The sequence below is a fragment of the Nesoenas mayeri genome (genome assembly GCF_963082525.1).
Source record: "Nesoenas mayeri genome assembly, chromosome: 8".
Lineage (NCBI taxonomy): Eukaryota > Metazoa > Chordata > Aves > Columbiformes > Columbidae > Nesoenas > Nesoenas mayeri.
In genome coordinates, this window is record NC_137554.1 from 5,776,260 (window position 1) to 5,789,903 (window position 13,644).

The following is a 13,644-nucleotide window of genomic DNA, read 5'->3' on the forward strand; positions in this document are numbered from 1 at the left end:
CAGATCTGGAGTGCTTGGTGCTGTTCTCCGATTGACAGCCCCGTTCAGCCTGCAGCAACAGCGAAGGAATTCCTCATCCGCTTCGCTTTGGAAGCCTGCACATCACTTGCAGAAATTCTGCAGGATGCTGAGAGTGCAGCACAACTCATCTTTGTCCCGTTTCGTGTCCCAGTGGTCTGGTTACACAGAGTTTTTACCTCTGCTTTCAATAGGAGAAAATCTGATTTGAAAAGAAATGCAGCCCAGGGACTTACTGATCTGTGACAGTGACCTGTCTTTATTACTTACGGTCCACCTGCATAGCTGCTTGAAGGGAAGTCTTATGCTTTTGGAAATAAATGGAAATTGTAAACGACTGGACGGAGTAAATAGCTTTCCTCGAACATCAGGAAGCTGGGGAGCCGTAATGTGAAGGTCACTGCAGGTCAAAGAAATGTGTGTATTTCAGTGATGCTTGCATCAGGCTATGCATAGAGATTGGAAGTTCCAGAATCTCCTACTGATGTGAAAATACACAATACCGTTGATTTTCAGTGACTATTTAGCTTTGAGTGTCTCCTGCTGTTCTAAACATATCTATTTTTCTCTTTCCAGAGGCAAAAGTCTTCCCGGATAGCCAAGCATCCTGTGCCACTCAGCTTGTTTCTGGCTTGTTCTTACATTTCTCTTGCGTTTCTTCCCTACTATGAAGCAGACCCCATCCCCAAATGCTAAATTTTTAGCCTCAAAAAACCCACTGTTCCTAGTTCTCATTGGCTTCTTCTTCCGTCTTGTTCTGGATTGAGATGCAAATCGTTGTGTTCTTATTTTATATTTTCTGTGGCCTCAAAGAAAAACCTTTGGGAATAATGTCTTTATTGTTGCGTATCAGCAAAGTTTTCCCATGGAAGGGTCCATTATTGTGTAAAACTCACTCAAGTTTCACACAAAACATCCCGGTCGTTTCCAGATCACAGAGCAGATTCTCAGCTGGTTAAAAACTTGAATTTTCCTTTGCTCCACAATTAGCTTGGTTTGGGTTTTTTTTAATTGCTGCTCAAACTCCTCCTAATTAGTAAAGTTATTTTAAATATTCTGTTTGTGTTTACTATTTTCTTACATTGTTTTTGTCAGCCTGCAAAGGACAAGTGACAACAGTTGCTTTTATTTGTAGCCATTTAATTGAACAGTATTTGGATTACTATCAAAAGCACTTGCGTGTGTGTTAAAAATGCTTTAAGTCTTGTAGGATATGATTAGAATGAAAATCCATAATGGAAAGGAAGTAATAAGTCAAGAGCTTGTCAAATTGTCTTGTCTGGAAAGGTACATTGTGTAACACTTTGGAAGAATGGAGCATACCTGTCTCAACCCCATAACCTGGCTGTGTTCAGTTAAGCCTGTTCTCTGCAGGGTGGGGTAATCCTGAGATAAATAATAGTGAAATAAATATTCCATTATTTCCTTGCTTTGAAGGAAAATAAGTTTGTCCATCCATACCTGAACTGTCAGCAAAACAGATGTTGGGCTGCAGTAATAATGACAAGCTTTGGACCTTTAAGCTCGGAAAGGAGGTGACGGTCAAGGGAAGGTAAAGGAAGATGTAGAGAAGCATTAGGTTTTCTTTCCTGATCACAAAACCTACTTTTTTGTTCTGAAAATCTCAGTATTGTGTATGTAGAACTGTAAGAAATGTAAGATCTACCTGTGGATGAAAGCTTGGCTGGGAGGCAAGTGCTGTGTGCTTACCGATACTTGCAGGGCATGATTCTAACTCTTTTTGGGAGAAAAAACATTAAAAAACAAAACACACCACTAAATTAAAAATGTAAGCCACTGAGTGCAATAAACTGGGTCTGCCTTTCACTCCAATATTGGGTGTCTAGTGGCAGCCTTGTGCTCGTTCTTCTGCCCGCTTGGTACGGAGATGGAGAGCTTTGCAGATGTTTCTGTTCTGGGGGACCCTTGGTAATTTGGTATGGGTCCATCTTCAATGTGCCCATTGAAAAATCAGTGGTGCTGGGCACCTAAATTTGAGCAGATTCTGCTCTTTGAAAAACCTCTCCATTTTGTGTGACCAGAGCCAAGAATATTTCTAAACGCCAGTGTTCATTCCCAGTGGCTTACTCACTTTCGCTAATCTTGAACAGCTGCATTAGCTGGTGTCTCAGTTAGCACTGGTGGGAACAAACTATCCCCTCAGAAATTACAGCGCTGTGGTAGTTAATTCTTTGTTTGAGCAGATTGATTTCAGAGGCTCGTCACAGCCCTGATCCTGTGCGTATGAGATTTCCTGGGCTTTCCTTATGGGAGTTGTTCCCTGGAAGCCAAGTCTGCTTGGAAATATTTACAAGACCAGATGCAGATGGTTTTTTGGTTTGGTTTGGTTTGGTTTTTTATTGCTTCTAAAGCTCTGTCTGCATCAGGGTGACTAGGGGGAGAACTAAAGCAAGATGAAGAGAGGACTTGGGGTTGGAGCAGCCAGAACCTCTGCTGCACTGCAAGACAATTCCCTTCGCACAGATGCCAGAGAAGCTGTTACATGGGGATTTTTAACTATGGGCATGAGGGAACCATAAGCAGCCCCAGCCTGATGGATTTTCTGGGGAGATGTTGTTTCCCTTGTGTCACAGAATCACAGAACAGTTTGGGTTGGAGGGGCCTTCCCAGTGCCCCCCTGCCATGAGCAGGGACATCTTCACCAGCTCAGGTTGCTCAGAGCCCTGTCCAGCCTGGCCTGGGATGTCTCCAGGGATGGTTCAGCCACCACCTCTCTGGCCAACCTGGGCCAAGCTCGCACCACACTGGGTGTAAAAAAAGTCTTCCCTGTGTCTGGCTTGAGGTTGCGTGGAAAGAGCCAAGATCCTGGTGTGTTCCAACGTACGTACGCAATAATGTACATCTGTGAATCATTCCCTTGGCTTTGGAAGACCATTGAAGGCTTTAAAATCACTGCTGCTGCCAGCAAAATGCATTATCCACAAGCTGCTGAAGGGCATAGGGAAAAAGTGGGAGAAGAGACATACTTGTTGCATTCCTGGGCTGTGAGGTCCTGTTCTTGTCCAGCTGCCCAGGCGGGAGTGTTGCTGCTCTTGTTGCTGGTTCCGCACTCCCACACAACTCCTGCCGCTGCTCGGGGCTCAGACCATCTCTCCACAGGAGCTGACATCTGTGGGACCAAGTTAAAATAATTAAAAAATAAAAGAAGGTACTTCCAAAAGTCTGTCCTTAATTATGGAAAACCCTAGAACAAATGCCAAGTCCCCACGAAGCCAAAAAGTCTTACGCATACATTCAGGTTTTTAGCAAGTTGATTAAATGCTTAAACAATATTTGAACTTGGGCCTGAAGGATCGGGCCTTATTAATTGTGTGAGTATAATTGTGATAAAATGAGTGGTGGCAAGGAAGGTTTAAATCTGCTCACAACACTGCGTTGTTGTGAGATAGCTCGGTGACATCTCGTGATGCCTTATAGAATCATATAGGTTGGAAAAGAGCTTTAATATAATTGAATCCAAATGTTAACCCAGCACTGCTGAGTCCACCACTGAACCACGTCCCTAAGCACCACATCTACGTGTGTTCTAAACCCCTCCAGGGATGGTGACTCCACCATTGCCCTGGGCAGCCTGTTCCAATGCCCCACAGCCCTTTTAGTGAAGAAATCTTTCCTTTCAGGCAGTTCAGAGATCAGAAGGTCTCTCCTCAGCTCCTGTTCTCCAGCTGAACCCCCAGGTCCCTCAGCTGCTCCATCACACTTGTGCTCCAGCCCCTCACCAGCTTTGTTATCCCCGATCTGTTGATATCTGCAGGATTTGAGGTGTCAAATCCCAGATTAATGCATGCAAGGTACGACCGGCACTCCAGGCACCCACAAAAATATCTACAAAGCAACAGAGTGTTTCTAATTAAAAGAAAATTGTTAATTGAGCCTCCTCGGTCGGTGCTGGGTGAACAAGAGCGTCATACCTGCCCGTTGCTGCGGGAGTGCTTGAAAAAATATAATGAACCCTGCTTGGTTTGCAGAATTTTGGGAAAGGTTCTGAGCTGGAGAACATAAGTCATGAGTAGTAGCAACGCCAGTTGTTGTTGTGTGGTAAAGAAGGACGTTTTCACAGCTGGAATAAACCATCAGAGTCTGGGAAATCTGGGTATACTGCCCAGCTGGGTGCTGAGCAGCTCTTCACTTGTGCATCAAGCCATGGGGTGAGTAGTGTGTTTTGTTTCTTGGCAGGAAGGTGATGCATCCAGACCTACAAAAGCTTTGTCTTAAGCCATTGTAATAGTACGGCTGCTTTTCTGGTAGCTCTCCGCTGCCTTGGCACACTCCCTCTCGCTGGATTTTAAAAGTGTTTTGCCTCCATCGTGTTTTGAATTTTTCTTTTATTTTTTTTCCCTTTAGGATCCATACCTTCTCTTCTAGGCTCTCCCAGCTGCACTGTTTCCTAGTCAAGCTAATTCATCACTGGTTCACAGTGGAAACTGCCAGTTTGGTGGTTTTTATGTTTTGAGTTAGTCTTCTAAGTCTGGCAGCATCCAAACACAAAGACAGGGAGAAATGACTCGTCTGTTACTTAATTTAATGCTTGTTTTGGGAAATCTAAATCCAAATGTGTATGCGGCTCGTGTTAGGACTCCAGTGCTGGATTTTAATTTTCTTTTTGTCATTGTTGGCAGGGCCGAATTCACCTCCTGAATAAGCACAGTCATCGGTCTGTGTGACACTGAGCTCGGTTCTCTGCTCGGACCAGGCGGCTCTTGGAGCTGCCCAAAGTGACTGGAAGCTGCAGTGGGCTTTTGCTGCAGCATCTAAATGATTCTGAGCATGCTAGCGACCCTTATAAAGCCAGAAGTACTTTACTGTCTTCTCTAGTCTCTCACAAACACGCTGAGTCCTGCTTTAGAGGGCTGAGCTCTCTGGAAGCATTGGGTGGGACCAGCTTTGGCTGTAGCCCTGATAGCAAGAGTGGGGGACACAGCTCTGACTCAAAGACCAAGCCATTTGGTGACAGTGACAGCACCTTTTTGTCTCCTAGACTTCTCTGGGGATCCCAGACAAGCCAGATTCCCCATAAGGGTTTATGCTTGTGTGAGGAAACTTCCTTAGAAATAACTGTAGAATTCAGCCTTTTTTAGTGGGCTGGAAGGTGGCAGGTCAATTGGCCTTGCCAAACTTTAACCAACAGCAAGAGAGCAGGGCCTGAGCTGCCATACCCTGTGGGTCTGTATTATTTCTAATAAAAGAGAAAAGATAGGGCTCTGCAGGTATCTCCTTCCTATTCTGTCTTGCTACTTCAAACATGTGCGGGCACGGAGGGGTTCAAGGTCCAACCTGAGTATTTGGGCATCTCTGGCATGCAGAGATACGCTTCCTCCATCACCGTTTCTTTTGAGACATAGACTCTCTCTGAATGCTTTATTGCCGTTCTGCTTTGTGGAGGATGGCCAAGGGGAGCTACCGGTGCTTTTGTCACCAGTTTCTGTGCTACGGTTGTTAGGAGTGATCTGCTAACAGGCTTTCCATTGACTTTGGGCTTCGCTTTGGACGAGGCTCTGCAGATTTAGGGCACGTGGCCAACTTATGGCTCTTGTTTCAGTGGAACTCAATATTGGACTACATCCCATAGCAAGCCTGGTGGGTAAACTGAATCTCTGGCTCCAAGCGCAGAAAAAGCAAGAGGGATGGCTAAACTGGATATCTGTGGCTTTTCCTGGGACTTGGTTACATGCCCAGCTCAGTCCTGCAGCGTGCAGGAGCCCTGGAAAGCCAAGGATGTCCTCGTCCTGGGAGCCGTTCTCAACGCAGCCCCAGCCATCAGCAGCACCCTGACCATCGTCATCCTCGGTACGTGCTTGGCGGGGCGATGGGAAGGGGCTGCTTGGACCTGGGGGGCTGAATTTGATGCTCATAGCAATCAAGGATTTGGGAGCAGATGACTCAAACAGTGCTGATCCATTCTCCGTGTACATTTTTCTGCTGTGTTACATTACACTGGGATGGGGGCAGAGCCCAACGCCCTCCTCAAGCCTTTACAGTCTTTGAAACATCATCAGGATGGGAAAGGATCCTCTAAGGAGCTTTAGTTTTCCATAGAATCATAGAAACTGCCTCCAGTTCTGGCTCTGCTTTGCAGGACGCGCTTCTTGAATGTGAAGTACTTACCTCTCTTCAAAGCCCTTTCTCCCTGCCTGTTTGCCAAAGGGAAGAACTGATAAATGTTAAATTCAGTAGCAAAATCACTGCAGGCCCCTGGCCATAGAGTTTCCCACAACTTGTGTTACAAGGTGACCCAGACTCTGACGATCCAGAGGCACACAGGGTTGGTTTTGTCCTGTAGTACTTTTCCTATACAGATGGTGAAGGTGATTTTTTTTCCTCTGACCCAGTGCCTGGGGTAAATAAACTGTAAATAGCTTGGGAGAGCAGGCTGGGATGTGGAGGAGTAAAAAAGGGTGATTTTTGTTCTTGAGGGTGTGGAGGAAAACAGGAGGAGAACCATCGAAGCCTAAATTAACTCCCTCTTGCAAACATAGTTTGAACAGACATTATCAGGCTAAATATATGAGCAGTCTGTAAAAGGAGTAGTTTTCCTCCTGTGCTACAACTCACATGTTACTTAATTAAAACAGTAGGAGCTTAATGTTGCGCTTACTTTTCCGCTATTAGTGGTACTTGTGTTTTTTTGGGAGGGGGCTACTTTACTGAACATGGACAATGAGGGCTTGTGTCCATGGTAAGACTACTGCTTAAAGCCAAAGTAAATATTGAAGTGGTTATAGTTCTACCGACATAAGCCCCTATATGAACATTCTCGCTCAAGCTTTTCTAAAATTTAACTTCTGTTTATTGGAAATAGGTTTAAATCTGAGTGGAAAAAGTTGCCGTGTTACTGGAATAGGTGTATCCATCTGGAGGGCTGTTCCAGTTTAATTTATTAAGCTTTATCTTCAGAAAAGAGTGGCAGGAATTTAATATGTATTTTGTTGTTGTTTTTTCCTTGTCACTTCACCAATCTTAAGTGGATGGGTCACACAGGCTGTAGGTTGCAAATCTTGCAGGAGACCTTTTTTCTTTAAACTTTAGCCTTTGTTAATCAGCTCTTGAACATGAAGTTGCCTCCCTTTTAGTGCAAAGGTTATGGATGTAACTGGTCTCTTTTGAGGGAATCCCGCTGTTTGAGTCATCTCCCCCGATTACTAGTTGTAGGCAGAGTTGTGTTGGCTTTGGCTTGAGTGGTGCCTGCAGGGAATCTCCTGAACTTCATCAGGTCCTACACCTGGGAAGGAAGGAAGAACCCTTCACGGGGATGTAGGCTGGGGACAAGCTAATCCACTCAACAAATGTGATTTACCTCACCTACCAGGAGCCTTTCCCAAGGGGAGTCAGCACAGGACACTGCCAACAGCGTCCTCCACGTGGTGCTTTCTTACCCTTGGTTTATCACACCTACAGTCTCATCCCATGGCCTCGTCTCGCTGTACCAGCCCCGGCACAGGTGTTGGCTGCTCCATCACTGCGTCTCAACCCTTCCTGACTGTCCTTGCCCAGGGAAAGGACGCTCAGTTTTCCAGAAACATGGGCAACAGACCACCAGTGATGATGGTGACATCTGCAGCAGAAATGGCCTTAAGAGTCTCCAAAATGGATTTAGAATCCAACTGGTCCATCTGAGTTACAACAATGAAGTTCTAACTGTCTGCTCAGCTTCTTGATGTCCTACAAACTATTACAGAAGTGTGTATGATGGGGAATGTCCTGATGTTCCTCTTATGGCTTGAGGAGCTCTTGCTGCCAGTGGGAAGTCCTGCTCTTATTTTTATTTGCCTGTTTTTTCTTGGGCGGGGGTTGTTATTTAAAAACAGAGAAGGAAAAAAGAAGTGTCTGTTTTTCCATACAGTGGTACCACAAACACCATAGCTGCTATTTTTTTTTCCGAGGGGATAGGTGGACTGGTTCAGATATTAAAGTAGGAGTAAGCGCGAATTTTGTTTGATTTTGAATGTGAATTTTTCAGAGACAAATAGTGATAGTTACTTTTCAGAATAGCTTGAGTCGTTTGTTCGGGTTTTTTTAAATGGTGTTGGTTTTGAGGCTTAAAGCTGGAAAAACAAAGGTTTGCCAATTTGCTAGTCATAGGGCATGTTTTGTCCAGGGTGTGACAAATTTTACTGCCTTTGAGAACTCTTGGGCTTAGAAATGCTGCTGGGTGGATAGTCCTGGAGACTTGAGTTATTTATTTGTGCCAGTTTTGTCTCATCAATGTCCTTGTTAAAGGTCTACTGGGCTGTGAATTTACCTTCTAAATAACACCACCATTACAGCCTGGGCAGTAAAATGCCATTTTTCTTCTGGCAGTTTCCTTGTGGGTAGATGTAGAGATTCCTTCAAGATGTAGAGATTCCTGTGTCTCATGTCTGTCTGGGGGTTGTCAGCTGTTGGGGTCTTCTGGGGTGGGTTGTGTCAAGAGCATGCTGCCCTACCAGGAGCAGAATGGAGAAGCCCAGGTGTGGTGGGTCTGGTTGTCCCCACTGATCTTACACAAGGATAGAAGGTCTGGGATGGGGCTTGATGAGGGAAACGGGCATGTACACCAGACCCTAGGATTTGTAGGCTTACTTTAAGGGTTTGCAAGAACTTTAAGACTAGGCTGGGCCTGGCAAAGAGGTGGTAAAACACCAGCCAGAACGGTGGTGGATGCCCCATCCCTGGAGACATCCCAGGCCAGGCTGGACGGGGCTCTGAGCAACCTGAGCTGGTGAAGATGTCCCTGCTCATGGCAGGGGGGGCACTGGGGGAGCTGGGAAGGACCCTTCAACCCAAACTGTGATTCTGTGGTGTAAGATGGACTCTGACGTTCTTCAGGAAGGCCACCATCATCTTTGCTTGGTTTGCATGACACTTACTTGCAGTGTGGTCCTACTGCGTGGCAGGAGCTTCCTGGTGCCACAGCAGCTCCAGCAATGACAATGAACAACAAACCCATTTTCACGGTTCTCTGGTATTTTAGGAATTTTGGAGCTGTTGACTGTGCAGCTGGCGTGTGGGAGGAAAGCAGAACGAGAGCAGTGAAACGCACAAGGGCAGCAGGAAGCCCAAGCCAGTGTGTTAGAACAGGGACGGGAGTGGAATCTGCGATCTGTGAAATACATGGAGCAAGTCAGACTTAGTCTGTTCTACCAAGTTAACACTATGACTGTTTTAGTCCAGTTAAACATCCTCGCAAAGCTAGATTTGCAGTGCAGTCCAACCCAGGGTCTTGGTCGAAAGCAAACCCTGAAGTTATGACTAAACCCAGCCTTGCTCTGGCGTAGGAGAGCAGCTAATAGCAAAGAAACCAGCCTTCATTCACTTGCTGAACTTTCATTATTTATTGTTTTGATAGACAGGAATAAATACTCAACAAATAAGCTTCCTGTCCTTAAATTATTGCATTCTTCTGAATTCTTGGTTCCTTTTTATTTTTTAAATTAAACCAGGCTAAACCCCTGAGACTGATGTCTTCTCATTGCATGAACTAGGAAGGGTTCATGGTCTGATTCTTGTCTGGAGGATCACACGATGACTTGGAGTGGAGGTATTTTCCTGAGATAGTTTGGAGTAGCTCTAGGGTTTGGGATGTGCCCCCTTTCTCCCCGCAGTGTCTCCCCTCCTTCCTTTCTTCCCTCCCAGCTACAGGTGTCTATGGCTTCAAGTAGGATGGAGGATGCTGTGGGAGATCCCGTTGGGTCTCTGGAGCTGGAGGACAAGAGAGGCGATTTAGAGCAGCTGATGGGGCCTTAGCACAGCCTTCCAGCACCCTCCCCTTGGGGATGTGTTCCACACCCTCTTTGCTGTCTCTCCACGAGACCTTTTTGGAGTATTTCTACTCCCAGAGGAATTTAAAGGGGTTGTAACTTCTCAGTGGAGCTGTGGCTGCACAGGTTGTGTCCTGCCATGGGGCCGTGCTGCCGTTTGCCTGGGGAAAAATGAGCGGCCCTTTGGCTGGAGGGCATTTTCTGTGGGATCTACCATGGCCATGTGTTGGATCCACAAAGTCACAGTCCCACGAGGCGCAGGCTGGGAATGAGGAGCCGGACTGTGCCGATGAGCTCGTGGCTCCTTTGGGAGCGTTTCCACGCGATTCCCGTCAGAAACGTGGATCTGTGCGTCCTGTTCCAGTTTGTGCAGCTACACAGCTCAACCCCAAGGAGAAATAAAAAACCAACATTCTTCAGATGCTGCTTTTGGGGAGGGTGGGGGAAGAAGCAGGCGGGTTCCTTCCACCCCGTTGTTAGAGACTGAGCGCTGTTGCAACATTTTAAGAGAGCACAGCATCTGCACAAAGCTCCTCTGTGTGTTTTTACAAACTTAGAACCTCCATGTGAGGAAACAGTAGCTGTCTCTGAGCCCCAGCCTTTTCGGCTTAAACACAGAGTGTGGGGACAATACAGCAAGCAGAACAAAATCCTGGTGCCTCTAGAGATAGGATCTTCACGGCTATAATAACTTACCTGCCGCCATTCATGTTGTGGTGGCCTGTCGTGTCTAGTCCAGTGGGTGAACTGGACATTTAAAGGGACATGGCTAGAATCATAGAACCATTTTGGTTGGAGAAGATGTTTAAGATCATCAAGTCCAACCGCTGACCTCACACCGCCGAGTCCACCTCTAACCCACGTCGCTGAGAGCCTCATCTACGCGTCTTTTAAACCCTCCCAGGGATGGTGACAGTCGGCAAGGAGAATTCGCCGTGTGGTCATTAAGAACAGAATTCAGTCCTGTACCTGCATGATGCTAAAGCTGCTGTGGTCCCAGTGAGGCAGGAGGAGATGAGCAGAGGGGAGAGGTGTGCAAGGATGCCCACGTTCTGGCTTTGTGGAGAATCTGGGCTTTGCTCTGTGCTTAAACAAGGACTTGCACCTCTATGGAGCTGCCCCGAGTTCTTCCAGGAGCTGGATGTGCCTGTAATAAATAGCTCCTGCCTCTGTTTGACTCAATTACCGGCTGGGAAAAAGCGAAGGACCTAAACCGTGTGTTAATGGGGCTCTTTGTGCTCTCACTTTTCCAGGGTGGCCACTGACCACAATGTTGACAACACCACGGCAATCCTTAGAGAGTGGCTGAAGAACGTGCAGAACCTCTACCACGATGTGGAGTGGAGACCGATGGAAGAGCCCCAGTGAGTACTGCAGTGAGGGGCTGACTGTTTGGTGTATATCTCCAGTTTTCTAGATTTTCTGCTCTCAAACAAGGAGGTGTACTTAAAATGTAGGGGTTTTTTGGGGGGGTGGGGTTCTGTCCCATTTAAATTGTGTTCCTATGGAGCCCATAAAAAGGTCTCTGACTTCGGTGAAGCAACTCATGCAGAACTTCAGCAAATATTTTCCATTCAGTTATTTAGCGTCTGCAGCTGCTCTCTGTGCCTGGTAAACAAATCACATCAAAAACTACAGGGAATAAAAACTGTCATTCTTTATTTTCAAGGAAGCAGAGAAATCGTAGCCCGTTCCCATAGTGTCTATGAAAGTTCTGTCCGAGACATCGAATACTCAGTAAGTTCTGAGCCAGAGAACTAGATTTAATTCAGTATATTATACCTTTGCATGACTTGCAGGATCATTGCTTTGAAATACAATGGTAGGTTTAAAGAGAATCCTCTTCTAAGGAACGAAAAGCAACACCTATTTATATGCAGAATTTCAAAGAGAAAGAACTGTGTGTGTTTGATTTGTATTGCTCTTTTTTTTTTTCAAGATAAGCTGTTCCTTTTTTTGTTCTGTTTTCTATTTCTTCCATCAGGGAATATTACATCGTTTTCCCTTTTCTTTAGGCTTGTTTTTACTTCCACGGTCCTCAGTGCAGTGGTGAGGCACTTGTACAAACCCACAGGGAATGCTTGTAATATTGACTTTGTAAATCCTTTCATTGATATTGAGTTTTCTTAATCCTATCAAACTTGACTTTTTGAAGTTCTGTCAGAAGTTTTTTAAATTCTTAGCTCCTTCACTGGCTTGCGCTGGCGCTGATTCAAAATCCTGACTTGTTATTCCACATAGGGCTCTGTCCCCGCATTTCCTTCCATCTTTATAACAAAGCGTTTGCTTTTGGACCTGATCCTGAGAACAGAGACACGGGTGTAACTTCACTCACGTGCTTGGGCCCCTGGGGTTGGGCGTTGGGTGTCTGTAGATTTAAGAGCTGTTAGCAGGATGTGTTAACGGTTACTAGTGATGCCCAGACCCCAAGGGAATCCAAATTGCCTTCATCTTCTCATCCTCCGTTCTGTTGATTCTACTGGGCTCAAGGAAGCTGCGTTTATAGTTTAAACTTGAATTGTAGCAGAGGAGAGATGACTTTCTACCGGAGGGTCAGATGAGGTAAATCAGCTTTCAGCTCGTTTTGGTGGTGTAACCTCTGCTTACATCAGGGCCTGATGCCGCTGAAGAAATTCCTGGGTTTGTTTGATGGTGCTGTTTTGCTTTCAGTCACTTGGTCAGCCCAAAACGCTGCAGCGCTGCTTGTTTTCCAGTGCCCTGTGTACACATGCCAGCACGAAACTTGGAATCTTTCTCTCTCAAAACCGCTCCTGGGTTGCCTGAGGTGACTCTAACACTGTTTTTATTTTGGAAAGAAGGTAGCAAGGGAACTTTTAATTTTCCTAACTAGTGCAATAGGTTTCTAGACATGGGTTGCAGTCACTTTCTTTGGTTTTTTTTTACTAGGTCTTACCCAGAAGAATTTGGGCCAAAACATTGGCCAAGCTCCCGATTCACTCACGTGATGAAACTCCGACAGGCAGCCCTGCGTGCTGCACGAGAGAAGTGGTCAGACTACATCCTGGTAAATACAAGGTTTGATTTATTAACTGTCCTCAGGCAAAAGCTTTTCGGTTCGTCACTCTGATAACTTGGGGCTGCCAAAAAGTTTCCTGTCCATCTAAAGACAAAAAGCTCTCTGCAGTGAGATGCTATGTGATGTTTCTTGGTCTGATGAGCAAGAGAGTTTGCAGCTGGAGAGAGAAGCCCATGGGTAAGCCCATGGACTTTTTTGCACAGCAGTCAGGACTGAACACAGTCCTGGTGGTGGGTAGGTACCTGCAAGGGTCCCTCAGATGGAAAACCCACCTGTTAGCGATGAAATGTAAGGGAAATAGTTCTACAGAAGAGTTGTGAACAGATATGTGGCTTTGGTCACTGCAGCAGCCTCTGAGGCCACTTTTTAAGAGTGATGCTCTTCGCAGGATAAACGCACCCTGAATGATGTTTTCCCTCGCAGCTCCGTTGCCCCAGTGTTGGAGGAACGTTCCGCGCAGTGCGAGGGAAACTCCGCATCTCTTCCCATCTCGTAATGTACCTTTAACAGAGATGTGTCCTACGGTATCAAAACCACCAGCTCAGTGCTTTTTGGGTTTTTTTGACAACCTCATGCCTCTGACTGCCTTGTTCCCAAGAAATCATCATGGCAAGCATATCATTTAATCTAATAACAAATCTATTTTTCTCCTCCCCTCTTCTCTAGTTTATTGATACAGATAACTTACTGACCAACCCAGAAACCCTGAACCTGTTGATAGCAGAAAACAAGACCTTGGTGGCGCCAATGCTCGAGTCTCGCTCTCTCTACTCAAATTTCTGGTGTGGCATCACCCCCCAGGCAAGTGACCTCCTGAACGCTGCGGGGTGA

The 13,644-nt window shown here is 46.0% G+C and overlaps 1 protein-coding gene across 1 annotated transcript in view; it reads left to right on the forward strand.

Moving 5' to 3' along the window:
• Positions 1 to 13,644, forward strand: part of COLGALT2 (collagen beta(1-O)galactosyltransferase 2) — a gene marked incomplete at both ends in the record, with an annotated part of 47,304 nt that overhangs the window by 19,408 nt on the left and 14,252 nt on the right. The window contains 3 exons of the mRNA XM_080349109.1: positions 11,030 to 11,140; positions 12,684 to 12,801; positions 13,480 to 13,614. Coding sequence (XP_080205235.1) covers positions 11,030 to 11,140; positions 12,684 to 12,801; positions 13,480 to 13,614 — 364 coding nt within the window. The remainder of the gene's footprint in view (positions 1 to 11,029; positions 11,141 to 12,683; positions 12,802 to 13,479; positions 13,615 to 13,644) is intronic.